Source organism: Tiliqua scincoides, chromosome 4 (genome assembly GCF_035046505.1).
Source record: "Tiliqua scincoides isolate rTilSci1 chromosome 4, rTilSci1.hap2, whole genome shotgun sequence".
NCBI classification, from domain to species: domain Eukaryota; kingdom Metazoa; phylum Chordata; class Lepidosauria; order Squamata; family Scincidae; genus Tiliqua; species Tiliqua scincoides.
This window is the reverse complement of record NC_089824.1, coordinates 110,059,034-110,078,904: the sequence shown is the minus strand read 5'-3', so window position 1 is coordinate 110,078,904 and position 19,871 is coordinate 110,059,034. Positions and strand designations below refer to the sequence as shown.

Genomic DNA, 19,871 nt, shown 5'->3' with positions numbered 1-19,871 from the left:
TTTGTTTCCATAGCAATTCAATGCTATGTTCAATTCCATGGGTTCTAGTTGCTATTTTCTCAATGTTTTAATTTGTTTGTGTTTGGCAGCATTAGGTTCACTGTAGTGCAAACAAGTAGCATGCAAATCTTAAGTGGCTTCTGTACGTTTAATTCAAATAGCTATGTAGTTAAATTCTTTGGGTGTGGGTGTGGTGTGAGCGAGAGAGGTATTTTATGCCTGTTTTATTCCTGTGGCTATGTCTGACAGCCACAGGCATAACACCACTTTCAGCCTCCCCCTATTTTAGGAGTACACCACCACCCATGAAAAAATAAAACTGTTTTAGACTGCCTGTACCAATGGGTCCTGGGTTAGGTCCTTCCACCCACCTTTGCATCTGGCTGGCTCCAAATTGGAGCTCTCCAGATGCAGATGGAGGTCACACTGGGCTTCCACAGGCCTTCAGAAGCAGCCAGAAAGTCAATTCCGGTTTACTTCCAGATTCATGAAAGTGACTTCTAGTTGCTTTCAAAAGGCCACAAGCCTTCTGAGGCCTATCAAGGTGCGGGAGAAGGCGGTGAATTGCAGTGTCCTCCGCCACAGTGGATTGCGGTGGGGGGAAGTTTGAGAACCCCTGGGTTATAGGTTTCGCAGGCCTACCACTCAACTAGTAGAAGATTAGAAAAAATTCCATGACTCCAGGAAGGTCTCTTTTGAGACGTCTTGTCATCAAACACATGATGCTGCTAACCATCTTATTAGCTGAACTATAGCAGATTGAGTTGGAATGTCATTTCCCTTTGAGTATGTATTTATTAGCTGACTAACCAACACAAACATACCCAACAGAATGTACGTCTTCCTAAAGCTATAAATACCTGTTATAAAGAAGGGATCTGACAATATCTGATACTTCTGACAGTAAGGGATCTACAACAATTTTTGCGTGAAATGCATAGGATATGATAGGGTTGGGTAAAAATAAATCAAACACTGTATGGCAAGATATTCCTGAAGCTTACCTTAAATCTTCAGTTTCTTCTAGGATTTTGGGAGATGTACTAGCTTGCTGAGAATCCGTATGAGGATACGGATCTGACCCCCACATCATGCGTTGTTCTGACAATGGCACAGCATGCTCCCTTGCTGATCGAGGCATGTGATCAAAAGACTCTGAACCAGTTCCTGCCCCTTCTATCTGGTCCCGCCTTAGAAGCGGCTTAGGTGGTATAATTCCTGTGAAGAAGATATGTGGATTAAGAAGTGAACCAAATTTGTCAAACAGGTATTTAAGGAGGTAGGTTTGGGGATAGACATTGACATGTAGTGTATTAGCAAGCCCCAGGTATTTCCATTTTGCTATGGTCTTTCAACCCTAGTTTGTCTGCATTTTGTTGATGTGGCCTTGCCTCCAAGCACCTAGAAGTAGCAGAGAAGACAGTAGCAGAATGGGTGCCACACACTAGGATGAAAATGCTCCAAGGTATCCCCCCCCATCCAGTTTTAGCCTTTGTGGTGATAGCAAGAACCACAATTTTATTCTAGAACAGGGTTATCCAAACTTTTTAGCAGGAAGGCCACATCATCACTCTGACACTGTGTTGGTAACTGGGAAAAAAGAATTAATTTACATTCCAAATTTGAATAAATTTACATAAATGAATATATTAGAGATGGAACTTATATGACTGAAAGAAGGTTTCACAATAGCGCAAGGCCTATAAAAGAGATTTCTTGCTCAGTGAGACACTAGTGATCAAAGGCAATTTCTTCCCTGAGAGGTTATGGATCACTTCTCAGGATCTCGTGGACCACCAGTGGTGTAAAGGAATGTTATATTGACAACAGAGTTGAAAAGAAAAGATACTAAGAGTGTCATCCAAACTGGAGGGTCGCAAACGTGCTGTAAAGCACATTTGCGCATCCTCGAGGGGAAGCCAGACCAGCGCTCCGAGAAGTGCCGGCCTGTGGAGGCTGACATAAGCCTCCACACCAGCTTCCCCTCAGCCGCTTGCGTCAGCCTGCCTGCGCCAACACAAGCAGAAAAGGTAGGCGGGGGTGGGGAGGAGGAGGGAGGGAGGCGTTCCTGAGTGGGGGAAGGGAGGACGATGGGCGGCCCTGGGGGCAGGCGGGCAGGGAGCGGGAGGTGGGACTGGGATCTGGCAGTTATGCCGATCCCAACCCCTGTTCCCGGGGAGAACGGAGCTGCTTCAAGCTGCTCCGCTCTTCTCGGACTTGCGCCACCTCCAGAGGTGGTGCAAGTCCAAGGAGACCCATTGTGGCCAGCAGCCCTTACCCAGGAGTAAGGGGAGACATTTCCCCTTACGTCTGGCTGAGCCACTTCTGGCCACAGTCCTGCGCTGTATACAGTGCAAGCCTCCTGGTTTGCCTGTTCCAGCGCAGGTTAGGATTGTGTCCAAAGGCAAATAAAACTGCCTCAATATTGTGAATTTCCATGGTTTTTTTTTCTTCTTCCTAAAAAGAAGAGAGCAGAATTTCCTCTTGCAATAAGACTTCTGATAAAATATTACTGATAGACTGTGCCTGCAGACAATGCCATTTCTACAACAGGGATTTTCTAAGATGTGAATTTAGATTAAAAGGTCAGTAACAGCTGGACTTTCTGTTCTGAGGTTGAAAGGCCTCCAACAGCTTTCACTAGGAATAGAGATCAACAAAGAAACCATAGAGCAATCACGATGTCTTACCATGTGTAACCTTAACTATGTAGGTGTGCTTATCTGTAGCCACTGAGAATGTTGACAAGCCCAGTGGCACCACTGTTCCTACATTAAGAATTCTAAGAAGCAGGAAACAAGCAAAACTCAGTTTATGCTGTGAATGAAGGCTCAAGGCAATCATCTCTCCACAAAGACTGCCATATAACTGCCATATTTAAAACAATTTAATTTAAAAACTAGTCTTTCTGCCAAAAGGCATTAACATCCCATAAGAACAGCCATCATAAGAAAACAGCAAACAAAAATTTGTCATTTTAGAAGCACTAATTAAACTAATTCAGAAAAAGTCAGTTACCTACTGATCAAACTGTGTACACCAATATAGTGAAGAAAACAAACACTACAATAAGTTAAATAAAATCACAAGATCCCATAATGGATAGGCATTGCCTAATGCTTAAAAGAATAGTAATGGTCTGGGTAATTTTCCTTAGGAGAGAATTTTTAGTCAGGGCACAACCACTGAAAAGGTCCCTCTAGAAACCGAATGTACACAGGTGAGGCAGCCTCCAAAACTATCTTAACTGCCAGCCAAGTTCATGAAGGAGGAGGCACAAAGACCACAAAGGCTTTAAAGATCAAAAGCAGCATTTTTTGCATTATTTCAATGAAGTCAATGAATATAGGTGAAATATGCCTACTCACACACCAAGTTTTTAAGCAACTGCCACATGGTTCCTGATCAGCGGTTTCTATTTTAATACTGATAATATACAGTGAGATGTACCTGGATGGATGGGTGGCATATCCATAGCAGGTCTCCCTGACATCATTCGTGGATCCACATAAGACTGCATCATGAGCCACCGTGGATCAAAGCCCATAGAAGCCAAATGTGGGGGGTGTGGCTGCATGGGTTGGTACAGTGGTCGATGTGATGGTGGGGGGACAGGACCGCCAGAAGGCTGTGATGGTGTAGATTGTGGTATGACCCCCTGCTGCTGCTGCTGCCATTGCTGCTGTTTCATCTGCTCCTTCAAAAAAAAAAATCAATATGATGAGTTTTGATACACTAAGAAATCACTTGAAATAACATTTGAGGCAAGACTGATTTCTGGAACAGGTTTCAGAGCCTTTTCAGTCACACTCATGTTACTTATGTTCACTTCAAGGAAGATACACCCCAAAATTCACTGCACACATAATGCTCTCAATAACAAAACTTTGAATTGTGATTATAATGGAAACCTTAGTCAATATTCACCATGGTGAAGGGAATGCAGATCCATACCTTAGACACAGTTAAAGATGTCAGCAGAAAAGCAGATGGTGAAATTAGAAATCTTTTTTAGCATTAAGAGTCACAATAGAAAAATATTGGGCTATATCCTAACTTGCACAAGCAAACTTCTCTGCATCTCTTTCTCACAAAGCTGCTCTTAGGAATTGGCCAACAATCAGGAACAGCCTGGAATTGGGCCTTGGGAGTATTTAATTTAATGTAGCTTTATTTCTATAGAAACAGAACCTCAATCTTCTACTGAGATCAGGGGACAGGGACACTCTGGGCAGTTATGACTGCCCGGATGCCTGTTGCACAGCCTGCTGTGATGCTGGGCGGAAGGTGTGTCTGCCCAGAACTTCCCTGTCCCCTGCTCTCAGTAGAAGTCATGCAGCAACCTGGCAGAACAGTAAGCTGTGGTCTGAATGGCGACTGCATTTTCGTTACACAATGGGCACGAGTTTGGCAACCGCTGTCCTTGAGCACTGAGAGTGCTTGCTTTTTCAAAATCCTGTCTTCCCCCTTACAGTTCCCTAACCTGTTCCTGAAGTGCCTGCTGTGGGAAGGAGGGGGGTCAGGTAAAAATTTGTTTGTGCAGATTTTCTTTCTCCTACAGGAGTCCCCTACAGGAGTTTCCCTTCCACTAAGTCAGTGAACTTGGAAAATATGCATGCTTTAGTTACACTGTGTAAATATTTGCATACCTTTATAAACATGACAGGTGGCAAACTAATAACAGACAGATTGTTAAACCAAGCTTACAAAGCACTACTACTTAGACTTATGAATCAGGAAGGTTGCCACCTGTCAGCAACCGGATGTTGTCCCTGTCTACCTTACAATAAAGTTGAGTAACTTGGGTCTGCAATCAAAAATTTAATGAAATATTTAGCCTAAAACTTACCACACTCTTTAAGATTCCACATCCACACTCTTATTCAAACTCAAACAGACCTTTATTAGCATATAATGTTGGCATATAATCTTTATTGGCATATAATGTTATAATATAATATTGGCAATATAATATATATTGGCATATAATATGATGCCATATAATGGCACATATATAATAATAAAAACAGCAGATACAGACCTAAGATAATTAAGATTACTACAAACAGCTACATGATGATCAAGGAGGTTCAGGGTAATTACCTCATAAAGATATACTGTCAGTTAGATGTTATCTCTTAATCCTTTTTACCACCACTTGCTGTAAATAAACCACCACCCTCTCAGTTACATTGCTGGAAACATCATTCAACAAATACTGTATTTTAACATGATCAGGATATTCCTTTTTGTCTATTAAAATCGGGTTTAAGTATTTGGCTCTGATATCACCATATATAGGGCATTGCAGTAGCATATGTTGGAGAGTTTCAATGCAGCCCTGATTACAGAAGCAGCATCTAGTGGAATAAGGTCTCCCGCTAAATCTACCAAACAGGACTTCTGATGGTAAAACATTAAATCTAGCGAGTGAAAAAACACAACGTTCCTTAGAACTACTTAAGAACGAGAAATATGCAGCCATCTTTCTGGGTTTCACACCCACTATCAGATTCAAGAGGGAGCAAACCTCATTTGCCATAGAATATAGATTCTGATTTTCTATATCTAAAAATCTTCGCTTGATCTTCCAGAATGCTTCTATTTGAGATAGTAAGCACAAGGAAATTAAATCTATGCCCATGGTTCTGATCTTATGTTCCACAATAGTCAGCCAATTTGGGACACTGCTTTCTAGGAGCATTTGATGGAGAGAACAATAATGTACTCAGAGCCAATACTTAACTGTCCTCAGCCATGCTTTTGTTCCAATTAACATTTGTCCAGTTTCCAGACAGATAGCAGCGTTATGGCACACAGCAGGGAGGACCCAATATTTTTCTGAGGAATTTAGCCTGTACTCTCTCCAATAAATGATTAACAGCTCCGATCCAAATCGGAACACCAAATAATAGTTGGGAAACCACCTTGGCATTAAACATCCTTACTGTCACAGGGACAAAACAGTTGCCCTGGTTATAATAAAAGTGTGTAACAGAATGAGCAGTAAAGTTGGCTAAATTGATTGCTCTATTGCGTTGAGTAGTCCATGCGGTGCTATGCTGGAGATGGACGCCCAAATACTTGAAACTCAACTTGTTCTATTATTTCCCCCTTAATTATCCAATTTTGAGGCTTCCATGTTTTAGAGAACACTAAAATTTTTGATTTTTCAAAATTCATTTTCAATTTATTAATAGCCAAATACTCAAGAATTCTATTCAGTGCTTGTCTTAGCCCAAAACAGGAGTGAGAAAGCAGTACTGCATCATCTGCATACAAATTTATTGGTATACATAAAGAACCCAATTTGGGGTAATGTCCCTCAACTTGGCTTAAAAAAGGAGCAAGATCGTTTAAGAAGAGAGTAAACAAAGATGGGACCAGGATACATCCTTGCTTAACACCTATATTGGTTGTTATTTTGGGAGTCAATTCATCAGATGACGTACATCTAATTTGGCAGTTCATCCCAGTATACAAATTCCTTATTAGGCATAAAAGCCTTGTATCAAAGTTCATTTTAATTAATTTGTTCCAAAGTAGATTCCTATTGATGGAGTCAAAAACCCCTTTGAGGTCCAAGACTGCTGTACAGAATTTCCGATTTGGCTTGGTAGTATATTTCTTAATCATGTGAACTAACATTAAACAGTGATCTATGATAGAAGCTCCCTGGCGGAAACCATTTTGTTCTGGTCCTAGAATCCTCTGTTCCTCCATCCAAACAGTAAGTTTGGACAGAAGAGGTTTCGTGTAGTTTACCTGGTATTGAGAGAAGACTTATTGGTCGATAATTCGCCGTGCTTGACTGGTCTCCTTTTTTATGTATTAGCACCACCAATGCATTTTTCCAATCTTCCAGGATTAGGTCTGTCTTATCAATTATTGTAAACAAGGAGGCAAATAAGGGAGCCCACCATTCCATATCAAATTTTAATACCTCTGCTGGAATAACGTGCAGTCCAGGGGCCCTCCCAGGTTTAAGAGAAGAAATCAGCTCTTTGACTTCTTCTATATTTACAGGGGGCCAATTTGGGACATCCTTCAAACCTGTATCAGAAGTTCTCGTGCTAAGTTCTTCACCCTGATAAAATAGGTTTGAAAAATGTTGCTGCCACATCTGTGGAAGGATTACAGATGGACTCATAGTATTATCTCTGAGAGATCGCAAAACAATAGCCCCAAATAATTTGCTATCATTATGAATTACCACCACTAAAAGTATCCTCCATTGAACCATGGCAAATTCCTGTCTTTTCCTTTTCAGGAGTAATTGGAAATGTTTTTTTAAATCAAAGTAGCTAGCTCAGATGGATACTACCCCACACACTCTTATTAAACATATACTTGAGCCTTCAGATGGCAGCACTTTACCTGTTGCCTCTGAAATCTTGGAGGCAATGACTTTTGGAACTGTTTTGAATACCCAGAGGAAATAGCAGGGCGAGGCTGAGCACCTGAATCAGGCTCACTTTCATGAGAGGTTTCTTTTTCATTATGATTGCTTTCTTGCGTGGTGGAAACAGCCTGACATTCTGCCCAAGAGAAGAGGAAGAGGTAAGATTATCATCACATACAATGCAAGTCAAAGAAAATCCCTGACACCAATTTTACAAATTGAAATAAGAACCAAGAACTTTAAATACCAATACAGGTGGATAGTTTTAGCCCTGTTGGGCAGTAATAAAAAGAGACTGGAGAAAACTGTACAAATAGTACTGAAAAGAAAAATGTTACCCTTGTATCACATTTGGCATGCAAACTGGGCACGTGTGGAATAGGATTCAGTGGGCCTCATAGGGCACACTGGCCATTAACTTACACAGTACAATTGTGTAAGAAATTTCATTTTAAATAGCACATTCTGTAGGTGTAGCTTCTCCATAAAGCAGTAATCCATGGTCAGGATATGGAACAGCAACATACACCTGCAGATTAAAACTGTGTTTGCAGATACTTTTTGGAGAATAGTCACTCTTTCTATAAACAGGGCAATTATGTCTGTTTTTGCCAATGTTAGGTATCTAAAATGTCCAAAGAATTATGTGGCACAACTTAGAAAGGAATACATGTAAAATTCTGTTTTGGGGTCACAAAATGTTACTTGCTTTAAAAAAAATGTACAGACCTCTTTCCTCCTTATTGCTACTTTCATTTTCTTGGGATATCTCTACTATCACAGGGGTAGCAACTGGTTCTTGTGGGTCAGCCACTTCAGGTTCAGATTTCAATTCCACTTCTTTCACCTCCTTTTCCTGCTCTTTCTCCTGTTCTTTTTTGCTTTCTTGGATTTCTTTTTCTTCTCCTTCCTGTTCCACTTCTTTCTCTTTCTCGTTTGCTTTTTCCCTCTCCTTTTCAGTGTCTCTGTCGACTCTCTCTTTTTCTTTCAGTGGGTCTTCCCGGGATGGTTTTGGTACACAGCCAAATTTTTCATTTAACCGTTTGAGCTTCTCAGCACATGCTGCTTTTCTTTGCTCTTCCATTCTTCGCTCTTCTTCCTCTCGTCTTTTACGGGCTCGCTCTACTGCTGCAGATATTTCAGCTTGCTGTCTTCGCCTCTGCTTCCAAATCTCATCTTCATCAGGTACTATCCTAGGAGGAAAGGGTCCTTGTCTTCCTGGTCCTGCCAGGCGATCTGGAAGTGGATGCTACAGATTTTTTTAAATAAAAAAGAAAAAATAGAACCTTGAGTTTCTTCAAATAATGAAAAGGACTATATTTTAACTAGGAATATGTTTACACTTAAAAAGTACTACAGCATGCTCGATAGCTCTAAAGGGGATTTTAAATTACAGGGGCCCTCCCTGTAGCTGCAGATTCACTTATCCACAGATCGGGTCTGCTCCCTCCGCGCCCCCTCCAGAGGTAAAGGGAGCTCTGCTCACCTCATCTTTGAAAGGTCCTCTGAGCCCTACAGTGAAAAAAATGCAACTTCCAGTTTCATGGAGAAACTGGAAGTGACGTTTTTAATGCCTTATGAAGCATTGGGAGGCCCAGGGAAGCCTTTTGGTCATGCCTGTACATAGTAGCCTATTGAAAGTACAGATCTGTAACATTTTCCCAAATGCAGTTACATACCATGGTAGCATCAAGTCTAATATAGTAAAAATAAATAAAAATAGTAAAAATAAAAACACATTAAAACCTACCAGAAATGGTCTCGTGACCCACCTAGGGGGTCCACAATTTAAGAAACACTGATTTACTGCACTGTGGCAGGGAATCAAAGGTGTTCCATCAGAGGTTCTAATAGTGCAGCCCCAGCACTCCTGAAGCCTTCAGAACCTCATGAGGGGCTGCATTTGGGAAAGAAAAATCAACCACAGTGAAGTTCTTTCTATAGTTAAAAGAATACTTAAGAATCACTTCCTACACACTCACAGGACTCTTTGTATTCTGACCTATGAATTCAAACAAGGGAAAGGGGAACCAATGAAAAATTAAGCTGCTCAATATATTACATGCAATATATATCACTGCCACTGCATGTTTATCATATTATTCCTACCAAGCACAATCAACTAACAGAGACAAAGGAATGTACACATTCGACGGTTATACCTAAAAGGTAGGATTTCTACTCGCAAGTTGTTTAGCTCATACCTGATGAACAGATTTTGAATGGATCCCAGAACTACCCCTCTCAAGCACTGAAGACTGTGCTGGTGACAGACCCCGCTCCTGTTAGTTCAAATAAACCATATTATAAATATTTATGAAAACCAAAACATCATAGTGTTAACTATTTTAAACTAGGTGAAACTGATTTTACATAGGGACAAAAGTACATTGTAGAGAAGTAAACTTTGTCTTAACATACTCCAAACTTTAAAAGTATAGAAACAATCTAATATATGGCTCATGTCATTCATCCTCAGTACCTATGTCTTAGGTATTAGACATAGATCTTAGAAAGCCTGTTTTTAGAGTTTTAAGTCAATTTTCAAAATACTGCTTCTTTTTAAAAGAAACAAACCCTGTCAGCAGGCTCACATCTAACAATCAATAAGAAAAAAGTAAAAGAGGGGAAATCTGGAAGCTGAAACATCTTAGCTTGGAAAGACAGTATCAAAGAGATGAATTTCCAGGTGCTGTTCTTCTGAAGCCTTTCTGAAACTGACAATATTAGGATCAATACATCCTTAGTCTTGTGGGAGGCTTATCTACACAGCAATTATTGTAATGAACTCGTTTCCCATTCCACTGACTTTAATCCCTGGAGTTCATATATGCAGAAGGATTCCAGTTGCAATGATCCCGAGTGGTAGGTCCCCCTCCTGGCTAACATGGGACTGTAAAACCACTGTAGAATGCATGTTCTCCATGATCAACTCCCATATCATCACAGGGGAGAAGCTGTATTTTTCTTTTCCAAGGGCATTTAACTGCACATTACAGTCACAAACCAAGGACACATTTGCCATGCTAATGCCACCTAAAATGAATTTTAGTGAATAGGTGCATGTGTAAGTAAAGTCTTAGGTCCCAATCCAATCCAAGTTTCCAGTGCTGATGCAGCTGCAATGCAGCCATGGTAAGGGATCCAAGTAGTTAAAGAAATAGACAAGTTATGACAGAGGACAGGGGCAAGAAGGAACAGAAGTTGATTAAGTAGACAGCTAGATTTGGGCAACCAAGCACAAGAGGTATGAAAATCAACTTGGAAAGGTTCTAAAGGTTGATCTGGAGGTTTGGTTTGCACTATAAGAACACAAGAACAGCCCCACTGGATCAGGCCATAGGCCCATCTAGTCCAACTTCCTGTATCTCACAGTGGCCCACCAAATGGCCCACTATGAATAGAGTTTTCTCTTATTTGCAGTTTGTTCTACAAAACTTCCCAAGTTCTCCTGAGAGACCACAAAATGATGACTTATTCCCTCAGGAAATGTGCAGACAATATACTTGGCAATAATAATAAAAACATACCTGGTCAAACGGACTGCTTTTGCTATAGGGTCCTCTGGAGCTGACTGACTGTAGAGGAGTGGGGGGTGATACATGTTCTTCTGTATCTTTCTTCTCCAATTTTTTTGTAGGTTCATTACTGGAGAAAGGTCATTCAGAAAAAAAGACATGTTCTATGTGCTAGCCTGTTTAATCACATCTATTTTTTAATCCTTGTGTTAAAGAACCTTGTGTTAGCCAGCTGGTTGACTGGCAGATATCTGCTTTGTAACTACAGCTGATAACAAGCTATAAATAATCACAAACTGAAGAAGAAATAATAGCATGTACAGCTCTCAAAATACAATGCAATCTTGGTATCTTTAGGCTTGAAAACCCACTTCCGGGTCATATGGGTTCCTGGCTCCTCCCAGGATCACTGCAGAATGCATCATGATGCATTCTGGGGCGACTGTGGGAGGAGCCAGGAATCTCTGTGAGACCTGGAAGTGGATCTTTCAAGCCTAAAAATCATGCTGGTGGGTTGGAAATGGTGTGACCACGCAAAGATAGAAAAAGCAATTTTGGTGCTCCTTTAAACAATGCTTTTAAAGTGGACCCCAGTATCTGCAGATATCCACGGATGCTGGACCCATGGATACTGAGGTCACACTGTACTATGGATGATGGTAATGCAAGAACAGTGCTGTGAAGCAGGGTAGACCAGAGCTTTATAGCACAGCATATATGAACACCTCCACCCACTACATCAGCTTGGATTTCTGGATATTTGTTGCTATATCTCACACTGACATATAACTTGCTCACTGTTAATGTTCCCAAAACATATTAATTTTATAAATGTGCATATTTCAATAAGTCACCTGCTGTCCTGTTCTTTCTGGCTACTTCCTTGCTCATCATCATCACTGAAGTTCAACTGTTCCGTATAATCTACTTCACTTTGGGCTCCTAGAGTGAAAAAGAATGAGAAGTTAGCAATGCAAACACTTTCTACACCCAATGAGCTAAAGCAGTGGTTCTCAAACATTTCAGCATAAGGACCCACTTTTTTTAAAAACAACACTATCCTGGGACCCACTTTGCTTTATAAGACTTTAAAAGAGGTGATCTAGAAAGAAATAATATTTTTATTTACAAGTAATATTTTATTTATGTATTTGCAAAAAACTCTACCCATTTCTCATAATGAGGCAGCCCAAATGAACAGCTACAGAACTTGAGGGGTTTAGTTATGTGACCCAGCCTTCACCCCCCACCACAACCTGTCATTGATGGACTGGAAAAAAACACATCAGTAAAGACGATGCTCAAACATTTATCTCCCTAAATTTACACAACCTTGCAAACTGCTGGGGTTCAAGTCTTTGCAGGGCAGTTAGTTATCTGATTTTTGAAGAGCCTCAGGACTTGAGGCAATTATCAGATCTCTCCATCACCCGTGTTTTTATTGGCGGTTCTTTGGGATCCACCAGAAAGTGGGTCATGACACACCAAGTGGGTCCCGACCTAGTTTCAAAAATGATGAGCTAAATATTTTGAGAGATTAATATTCTTACCAGCCCAGCCCTCATCAGCCTCAGCATCCAAATTATCAAATTTATCAAGTTCTTTGAGTTCACTAGCACTTAGGATGGATGGGCGTTCTACAGTTTCTGAGCTCCGTGAAGAGGGTCCTCTTCCCCTTAGTCCTCTAGGATAAAGGAATACAATGAATCAGTTTGGATTAAAACACCAATATTTAAGTTAATAACTGGAGAGATTTAATCAAATAGTTTTAGCTCAAGATATTTCAGAAAAGCACAAGTTTCACAAATAGAATTATTTACTATTGCTAAATGTCAGAAATCAAAATTTTTAAAAGCCACTTTGGTACTGGACAAGAAAAACACTGAAGTTCTTGCTAACACATAGGTGTCTGGGATTCCCCCAGTTCTGCTGAAAGAGCATGACAGAGACACAATATCAATCATAATAGAATACACAAAGCATATTCATCAACAACATATAGCACAAATTATAATTAATGTTTATACATGTTACTGTAGGGAAGAGTGTCCAAATCCTGGCCCGGAGGCCAAATTTGGCCCTCTGGAGGATTTTATTAAGTCCCCAAAGTTCCCCAGGGCGCAATCCTAACCAACTTTCCAGCACTGACATAGCTGTGCAAATGTGGCGTGCACTATATCCTGCAGTGGGGAGGCAGTCAAGGGGGCAACCTCAAGGTAAGGGCATGCCTGTTGCCTTACTTTGGGGCTGCACTGCGGCTAGGCCAGTGCTAGAAAGTTGGTTAGGATTGCACCCCCAGTCTCTCAGGGCTAAAAATAACTCAGACGCACTTTCAGGTATATATCACATTCAGCCACTAGAAGTGCTGAATGTAACGAAATTACATTCAGCACCTCTAGTGGCTGAATGAGTTACATGACAATGCTGAGACACCAGGGCTATAAATATAAATACAATGTTTGTTAAACTTAAAACGGAGCAGAAATCAAAACAAAAAGTTTAAGATTTGCGTTGTAGGATGCTTGATGCTCTTTCAAAATTCATTCCCTCCTCATCCTGTGCAACTCAATTTTGCCTTTTGTTCCCTTCCTCCCACCCCCACTCAATTATTGTATTCAATCATCAGTTCTCCATGTATTTATTATTTATTTCTGGCCCTCAGAACTGAGTCAGTTACATGATATAGCCCTCCTGCCGAAAAGTTTGGACACCCCCACTCCTAGGGGATAAGGTCAGTCTGGCTCTACTATCACATAACCCAGTGGTTATCAAACTTTCCCGGCCCACGGCTCCTCTGATCCATGTGGTCATTGGCCACGGCTCCCTATTACATCACCTCTCGTCAGTTACTCCCAAAATGGGGATGAAGGTGTTATAATTATACACTAGAAACAAAAAAACAGCTGCCAGCACTCTGAGGCTGCAATCCTGACCACACTTACCTGACAGTAAGCCCTACTGAACAAAATAGAACTTACTTCTGAGTAGACCTGGTTAGGAATGTGCCCTGAGTTTGTTATCAGCACACCTGGAGAGTTTTGAAAAGGGATGTTTTTTCTTTCTTGTAAGGGGGGGAAAGTGATGAATTTGCTGGGGGAGGGGAAAACTTTGTTTTGTGTGTGTCTGTTAATTGCAGACTGATGTGAAACTGAGACCCAGAGACTGTTTGGCTGCAATCCTAACCTTACTTTCCTGGGATTAAGTCCCATTGAACACAACAGGACTTACTTCCGAGTAGACCTAGCTAGGATTGTGGCTTTTGTCTTATAATAGCACCAACATGAAAAGTACCCCCCCCCCCCAAGAAAAGAAGGCAGGAGAAAAAAGGGGGAGGGCTGAAAAGGAATGGGTATTTTTATTTTATAATCAATTTTTGGAGACAGCTTGACTGATCAAGAGCGGCTTTTTTTTCTTTTTTTGAAGGGGGAAGAAAAAGAGAAAGGTGAAGATCCTTGGTTAAGCTGACACAGACCCCAAGGCTATGTGGGTCTACTCAGAAGTAAGTCCCATTTGAGTCAATGGGCTTACTCCCATGAAGGTGTGGATAGGATTGCAGCCACACAGAGCAAGATTACAACTCACCCCCAAAGTAGATGGGGGCATGCTCACACATATACACCCCAACTTGCAGATGCCACCCCTATTCCCCCCAGGCAAGACGGAAGAATGCAGGCTGTGGCATTTGGACCCCCCCCCCACTAAGAGCAGGCTGGGCTCCCTCCTTCCCAAGTGGAGGAAAGTGCTGCGTTGCCTGTATTTACTGGTGGAGCTCTCTCTAGGTCAGGCTTCTCTCCTAGTTTGAAGCCTGCCAGGAGCGCGCCCTGTGCTGATGAGATGCAGCACCTCCGCAGCTGCCCAGCCAGCCTTCTCTCCACCACCTCCCCCCACCATGTTTCACACACCCTCCCCACCTCACACTGCCCCAGCCCAGCAAGTAGGGAGGCAGCATGTGTAGCTGAGCAGAGCAGCTATGGCCTCCTCTCTCCCCAAGATGCCTAACAACGCCCCAGGGGCTAGCCACATCTCCCTAGGGAGTCCGATGCACAGATTGAATACCTCAGACATAACCGGATGATGAATTATTATTCAATGGAAGTTGAGCCATGGGCATTCTTACCTACTGGCCTCGGATGGAGAAGGGAACCTGCTAGGTCCGGACACTGGAGGATATGCCAATTTAGGGTACTGACTGAACATCTAGGAAAAGAAATCAGATAACAGCTGCAACAACAGAAGCATGTTCTGTTCACAAGTACCACAGAAACAATAGCTTATGAAAGTAAAAGATTTTGCATCCAGAATTGAAGCTTACTCAAATTCAACAAAGACTACAGACAGCTTCAAAGGCTACAGAACATTTACACATGCACAGTGGCCAGTTATTTAAGGGTGCTGGCTTTCACAACCAAAAAGACAATAGAAGCAGAGATGGTGGATGCATAACTTGAGGAAACACCTCACTTTGTCTCTGGTTCCATCGACAAACACATCCTCTATAGTCCACTTTCCTTGCAACTCAAGAACCATGCAAGATGCCATACAAGATTTTGATGCACATTACTTACATACGGTGGGATCATTGCTCTGTATTGAGGAAGGATCCCAGGCTGCTGTTGACCATTCAACTTGGGTGGTAAAGGCTGTGCTATTCTAATATCTCTCTTCTCTGTTGCTTTCAGGCTATCATTCTGTTCTACTGGTCCAGGCACAATACCATCTTCTGAACCAAGAGGTTTTGCTTCTTGATCAGTTGGTGAATTTGGAGAGTTCATATTCCTGCCTCCACCTTCTCTCCAGCTAGCAACATCTGTGTTGGAAAAGGGGAGACCAAGTTTTGAATCACATTTGTTTTGTGTTGTGCAGAGAAGTGGATTTTTATAAAGGACAATCTAATGGCTTGGTTTATCTCTCCATTAAAAAAAAAAAACACCCTTCCAATTACAGAAAACTAGCAGCTGAAGAGAAACTGCAACTTGTAGCTATACAAAAAGAACAAATCAGAATCACTCCTGAGAGCCAATTACATTGCTGCAACAACTTGGCTGCAGTTAAGGGTGGAAAGAGACATTCTAAGAGACACAGGACTGTACTCAGTGGCGTCGCTAGGGGTGTGTGGACTGCACCGGGTGACACGCCCTGGGGGTGACGTGCTAAAATTGGGGCTTTAGGAGCTACCCCCATCATGCCATACACCGTTGGATGCGGAATTCCCAGCAGAATGCAATGCAAAAAACGGAATTGAAGTATCGCCTTTCCTTCAAAACTTATGGCCAAAAAACCAGAAATAAAAAAATGCACAGAGCCCTATGGAAAGTGAGGCATATCATGCGTTTACTCGTGAGTAGGCGTACTTGCCATAGTTCATCGGAAAGGACAGGCTGAGAGAAATCCAACGACATCTGAATGGTCAAGAGCCAATGAATGCAGCCCGCCAAAACACAAAAGGGAGAAGGAGGCCCCTGCCTCCCTCCCAGCTGCAGTCTACTGAGCCCTATGGAAACCAAAGCAGCTTCACAGTCGCGTTTACTCACGAGTAGGCAGACGTGCCTTGGCTGGTGGTCAGGCCAGGCAAAGGGGAATGTGAGGACACCAGAACGGTCTTAATCCAATGGAGCTGGAGCACAAATGCTCCAGAGGGCAGCCTCCCCCCTACTAAAAAGGACAAAAAAGAGGCTTCAACTGGTAAGGGGAAAGTTTCTATTTTGCACTTGTAAAGCCAGGTGGGTCTTGATATGCTTAAAATAGAAGAACTTTAAACTGGGCACTGGGGAGGGCTGGAAAACTCAGATTCTTTTGGAGGGGGGGTGTTATTGACAACTATGGGACTTACTTCTGAGTAGACATGCATAGGCTTGAGCTCACAGGCTGCAATCCTACCTACACTTTCCTGAGAGTAAGCTCCATTGACCACAATAGGACTTACTTCAGAGTAGATTCACTTGGTGAAACAGGACTGGCTCCCCCTTATTTAATTATTTCTTTCATTTTAATTTAATTATTTATAATTATTTATTTTAATTTCCTTGATGATATCACTTCTGGCCATGACATCACTTCTGGTGGGTCCTGGACAGACTGTCATTCTAAAAAGTGGGTCCCAGTGCTAAAAGTCTAAGAACTGCTGCAATAAGTTGTTACTAAGTTGACATAGGGGTGTGTGTGTGTGTGAATCTACAAGTTTTCAAAATCATTAAAATCAGAATTTGGAGGAATAATCCCATCATGTTATATATCAATCAATGCGTAATTTCGTGCAGAATGCAATAAAACAAACCACATTGAAATATCTGTGTCCTAACAAAAGGTACAGCCAAAAAACCAGTGGGGGCGGGGCGATGGTACATCACTACGCCCACCACCTGGGGCATTGCCCCGCCCACTGCACGAGGTGATGCGCAGGCCTCCCACATCGGGTGACACGAATCCTAGTGACACCACTGGCTGTACCCTTGAATGTGACTCCCTTCTTCTACAGAGCATAGCTATGAACGGAAGGATGGATGCTTGCCATGCTAATGTGTGTGCTATAAGAGAAGTAACCAGGCTTTCCCCTACAAGGAATAATAGTGTGTGAACTTGAATAAAGTGCTTACCTTAGCAGCACTGAGCTGTTAAATGGATAGCGCACTGTGGCCACTGTTTGAGCTGACCAAACTAAGCCCCCTGAAATCTAGAACTTTAAATTTTTTGGGGGGGGGGACGGGGACTAGCTCAAAGTACAGATATCATCACATCATGATTAAAGAAACTGAACTATGGTTCAACTGATGTTTGAAACAAATACCCATGTTTTGTGACTGGTTGGCAAACCAGAATCAGAATCTATAGTTCGAAGTGGATTTATAACCCTGATTCCAGAGACCACTGCTCCAAAAAATGAGTAAGTTCAGCATACTAGAAAATGAAAGACAAGAAGCAGCTCTCAACTATGTAGGTTTGAGTTTCATCTAAAGTTGAATTATGCTGCATTCACAGCATGGTTCAGCACAGTGCCTGAAGGGAGCTAAGTAGCAACATCCTGAACAGTCAACTGATAAAAGATTTCTAATGATTTTAAGCATTAAGTTCCATCTAAGCTGGGGAAGTTTAGGACATGACAACAGTGACAAAAGAGCACTGGCAGTTTTTAGTTGCCTGTGGTGATAAAAGGAAGACAAACTACAAACAAACTGTGTCTATAAGAGATCTGTTCCCAGACCCCCCACTACGGATACTGGAACCCATGGAGAAGCACATCTGCAAGTTGAGTCGAAGAACTACCCAACATGACCAGGGATATTCTCTTGTCACATTTGGAGATGTTCTGAGAGTTGAAGGTGCTGCAACTCTGGAGGCCTCTGGAAGTGTCTTTTTGGCACTTCTGGAGGAGTTTCTGAGGCCCACAAAGGCTGCACGTGGCCTCTGCGGGCCTCAGAAACACCTCCCAGATGTGACCAGCGAATCACTCTCATCACTTCTGAGAGATCAAACAAGGCCCTCCACTGTGGGGTTCTGAACTCACGGGTGAGTAAAATACACGGGTTCTGAACCAATGGGTAAAGAGACCTGTACAGGAAACTGGAAGGAATTTTTTCTGTTTTTAAATAACATTAGGTCTAGTGCAGAAAAGAACACCTTCCAAAGCCCTAAAAATTAAAGTCTTTGTCTATGCACTTCCAAAATAATCAATGAAGGCAATAAGAAACATATTTCAATTTGCAATTAAAATGCTAATTACAGGTTGAGCCTCATTATTCGCCTGGGTTCCTTTCCAAGCGCTCACGTGAATGGCAAAAAAAATGCACTATAGCAAATCAACTTAAAAAACAAAGTTTCTTTGCTCCGGTGATTTAAAAACAGCCTTGCTGACCTTTGTGATGTAAGATAAGTGTCATTAAGAAGACAATCCATCAGTCATCCTCCAGGCGCTTACAAAGGCGCTTCACTCAGTCCCTCCCTTCACCAATGCAAAGTGATCATCTTTCTTTCACATGCTCAGGGGGAAGGGAGGGGTCACTTGGAGAGAGGTTTGATGGACTGTCAGCCAGCTGCCCTGTCTCTCTCTCTCTCATTAAAAGTAGGCTATTGTTAAAGGACTGTTCAGTTTTTTAAAATGATTTTAAAGGGATGCATTTTTCCCCTTCTCCAGGGATCAGCACATTCCTTCTCATTTGCAGTGGCCATTCATGTTGAGTCAAATCTGCGTATAACAATGGATATGTATAACAAGGCTGAACCTGTATATAAATATTTATTAATATAATAACTCTTTTCAATAAATGGTTTCCTGTCCTTAAAGGATTCACAGTATAAAGAGATGGAAGACACCATCGACAGCCATGGAAAAGACGCCACACTGGGTTGAATGGAAACAAATCGATTAAACAAAATCCTAGATATGTTACAGTCTTTCAAAGAACAAATAAGCATTTAATTCACATATTAATTGAAGCATCTCAACATGGAATACAGCTGTCATTTTGGTCTAAGATGAACACAAAGATATTCCTACAGTTTACATTTACTTACTTTGAGGTCGTAAACTGGGACCAGGACCATAAGGCTCTTCTACTGCATCCTTCTCTTTACCTGTCTTTTCTTGATCACCTGCTGCCTGCAAACTAGGAAACTCTTGCTGGAAATAGCTATTTATTTGAACTCCAGGACCTGTGTCAGGTGTAAAAAAAAAAAGGCAAGCAGTCACTTGGACTGACTCTCTGACTAACTGACTTTCTGACGCACTAATTCACAGACTGGCAAACAAAAAACTGGCACCCTGACTGACGAACTGCACACTAGAGCACTGACTAACCGACTAACGGAGTAATCCAACAGACTGCTGAGTGGTGGAGAGCTGAGGTGGTGCTGCTGTACCCGAAAGGACTGCTGCTTGAAGGAGGGACCCTCCAGATTTACAGGCAAGCCAGCCACCTACTAGTCTCCTTCCTGCTGGTGCTGGGGTACAGTGGTAG

The 19,871-nt window shown here is 42.0% G+C and overlaps 1 protein-coding gene across 9 annotated transcripts in view; it reads right to left on the bottom strand.

Annotated features, from left to right (window-relative positions):
* PRRC2C (proline rich coiled-coil 2C) overlaps window positions 1–19,871 on the bottom strand; it is a 101,689-nt gene that overhangs the window by 59,245 nt on the left and 22,573 nt on the right. For all 9 annotated transcript variants that reach the window (XM_066622889.1, XM_066622895.1, XM_066622898.1 and 6 more), the window contains exons 5-15: window positions 19,429–19,566; window positions 15,486–15,727; window positions 15,038–15,117; window positions 12,471–12,604; window positions 11,775–11,862; window positions 10,933–11,050; window positions 9,607–9,684; window positions 8,132–8,651; window positions 7,378–7,538; window positions 3,451–3,697; window positions 1,005–1,218 (exon numbers count right to left, since the gene is read on the bottom strand). In XM_066622889.1, the coding sequence (XP_066478986.1) occupies window positions 1,005–1,218; window positions 3,451–3,697; window positions 7,378–7,538; window positions 8,132–8,651; window positions 9,607–9,684; window positions 10,933–11,050; window positions 11,775–11,862; window positions 12,471–12,604; window positions 15,038–15,117; window positions 15,486–15,727; window positions 19,429–19,566 (2,020 nt within the window). The remainder of the gene's footprint in view (window positions 1–1,004; window positions 1,219–3,450; window positions 3,698–7,377; window positions 7,539–8,131; window positions 8,652–9,606; window positions 9,685–10,932; window positions 11,051–11,774; window positions 11,863–12,470; window positions 12,605–15,037; window positions 15,118–15,485; window positions 15,728–19,428; window positions 19,567–19,871) is intronic.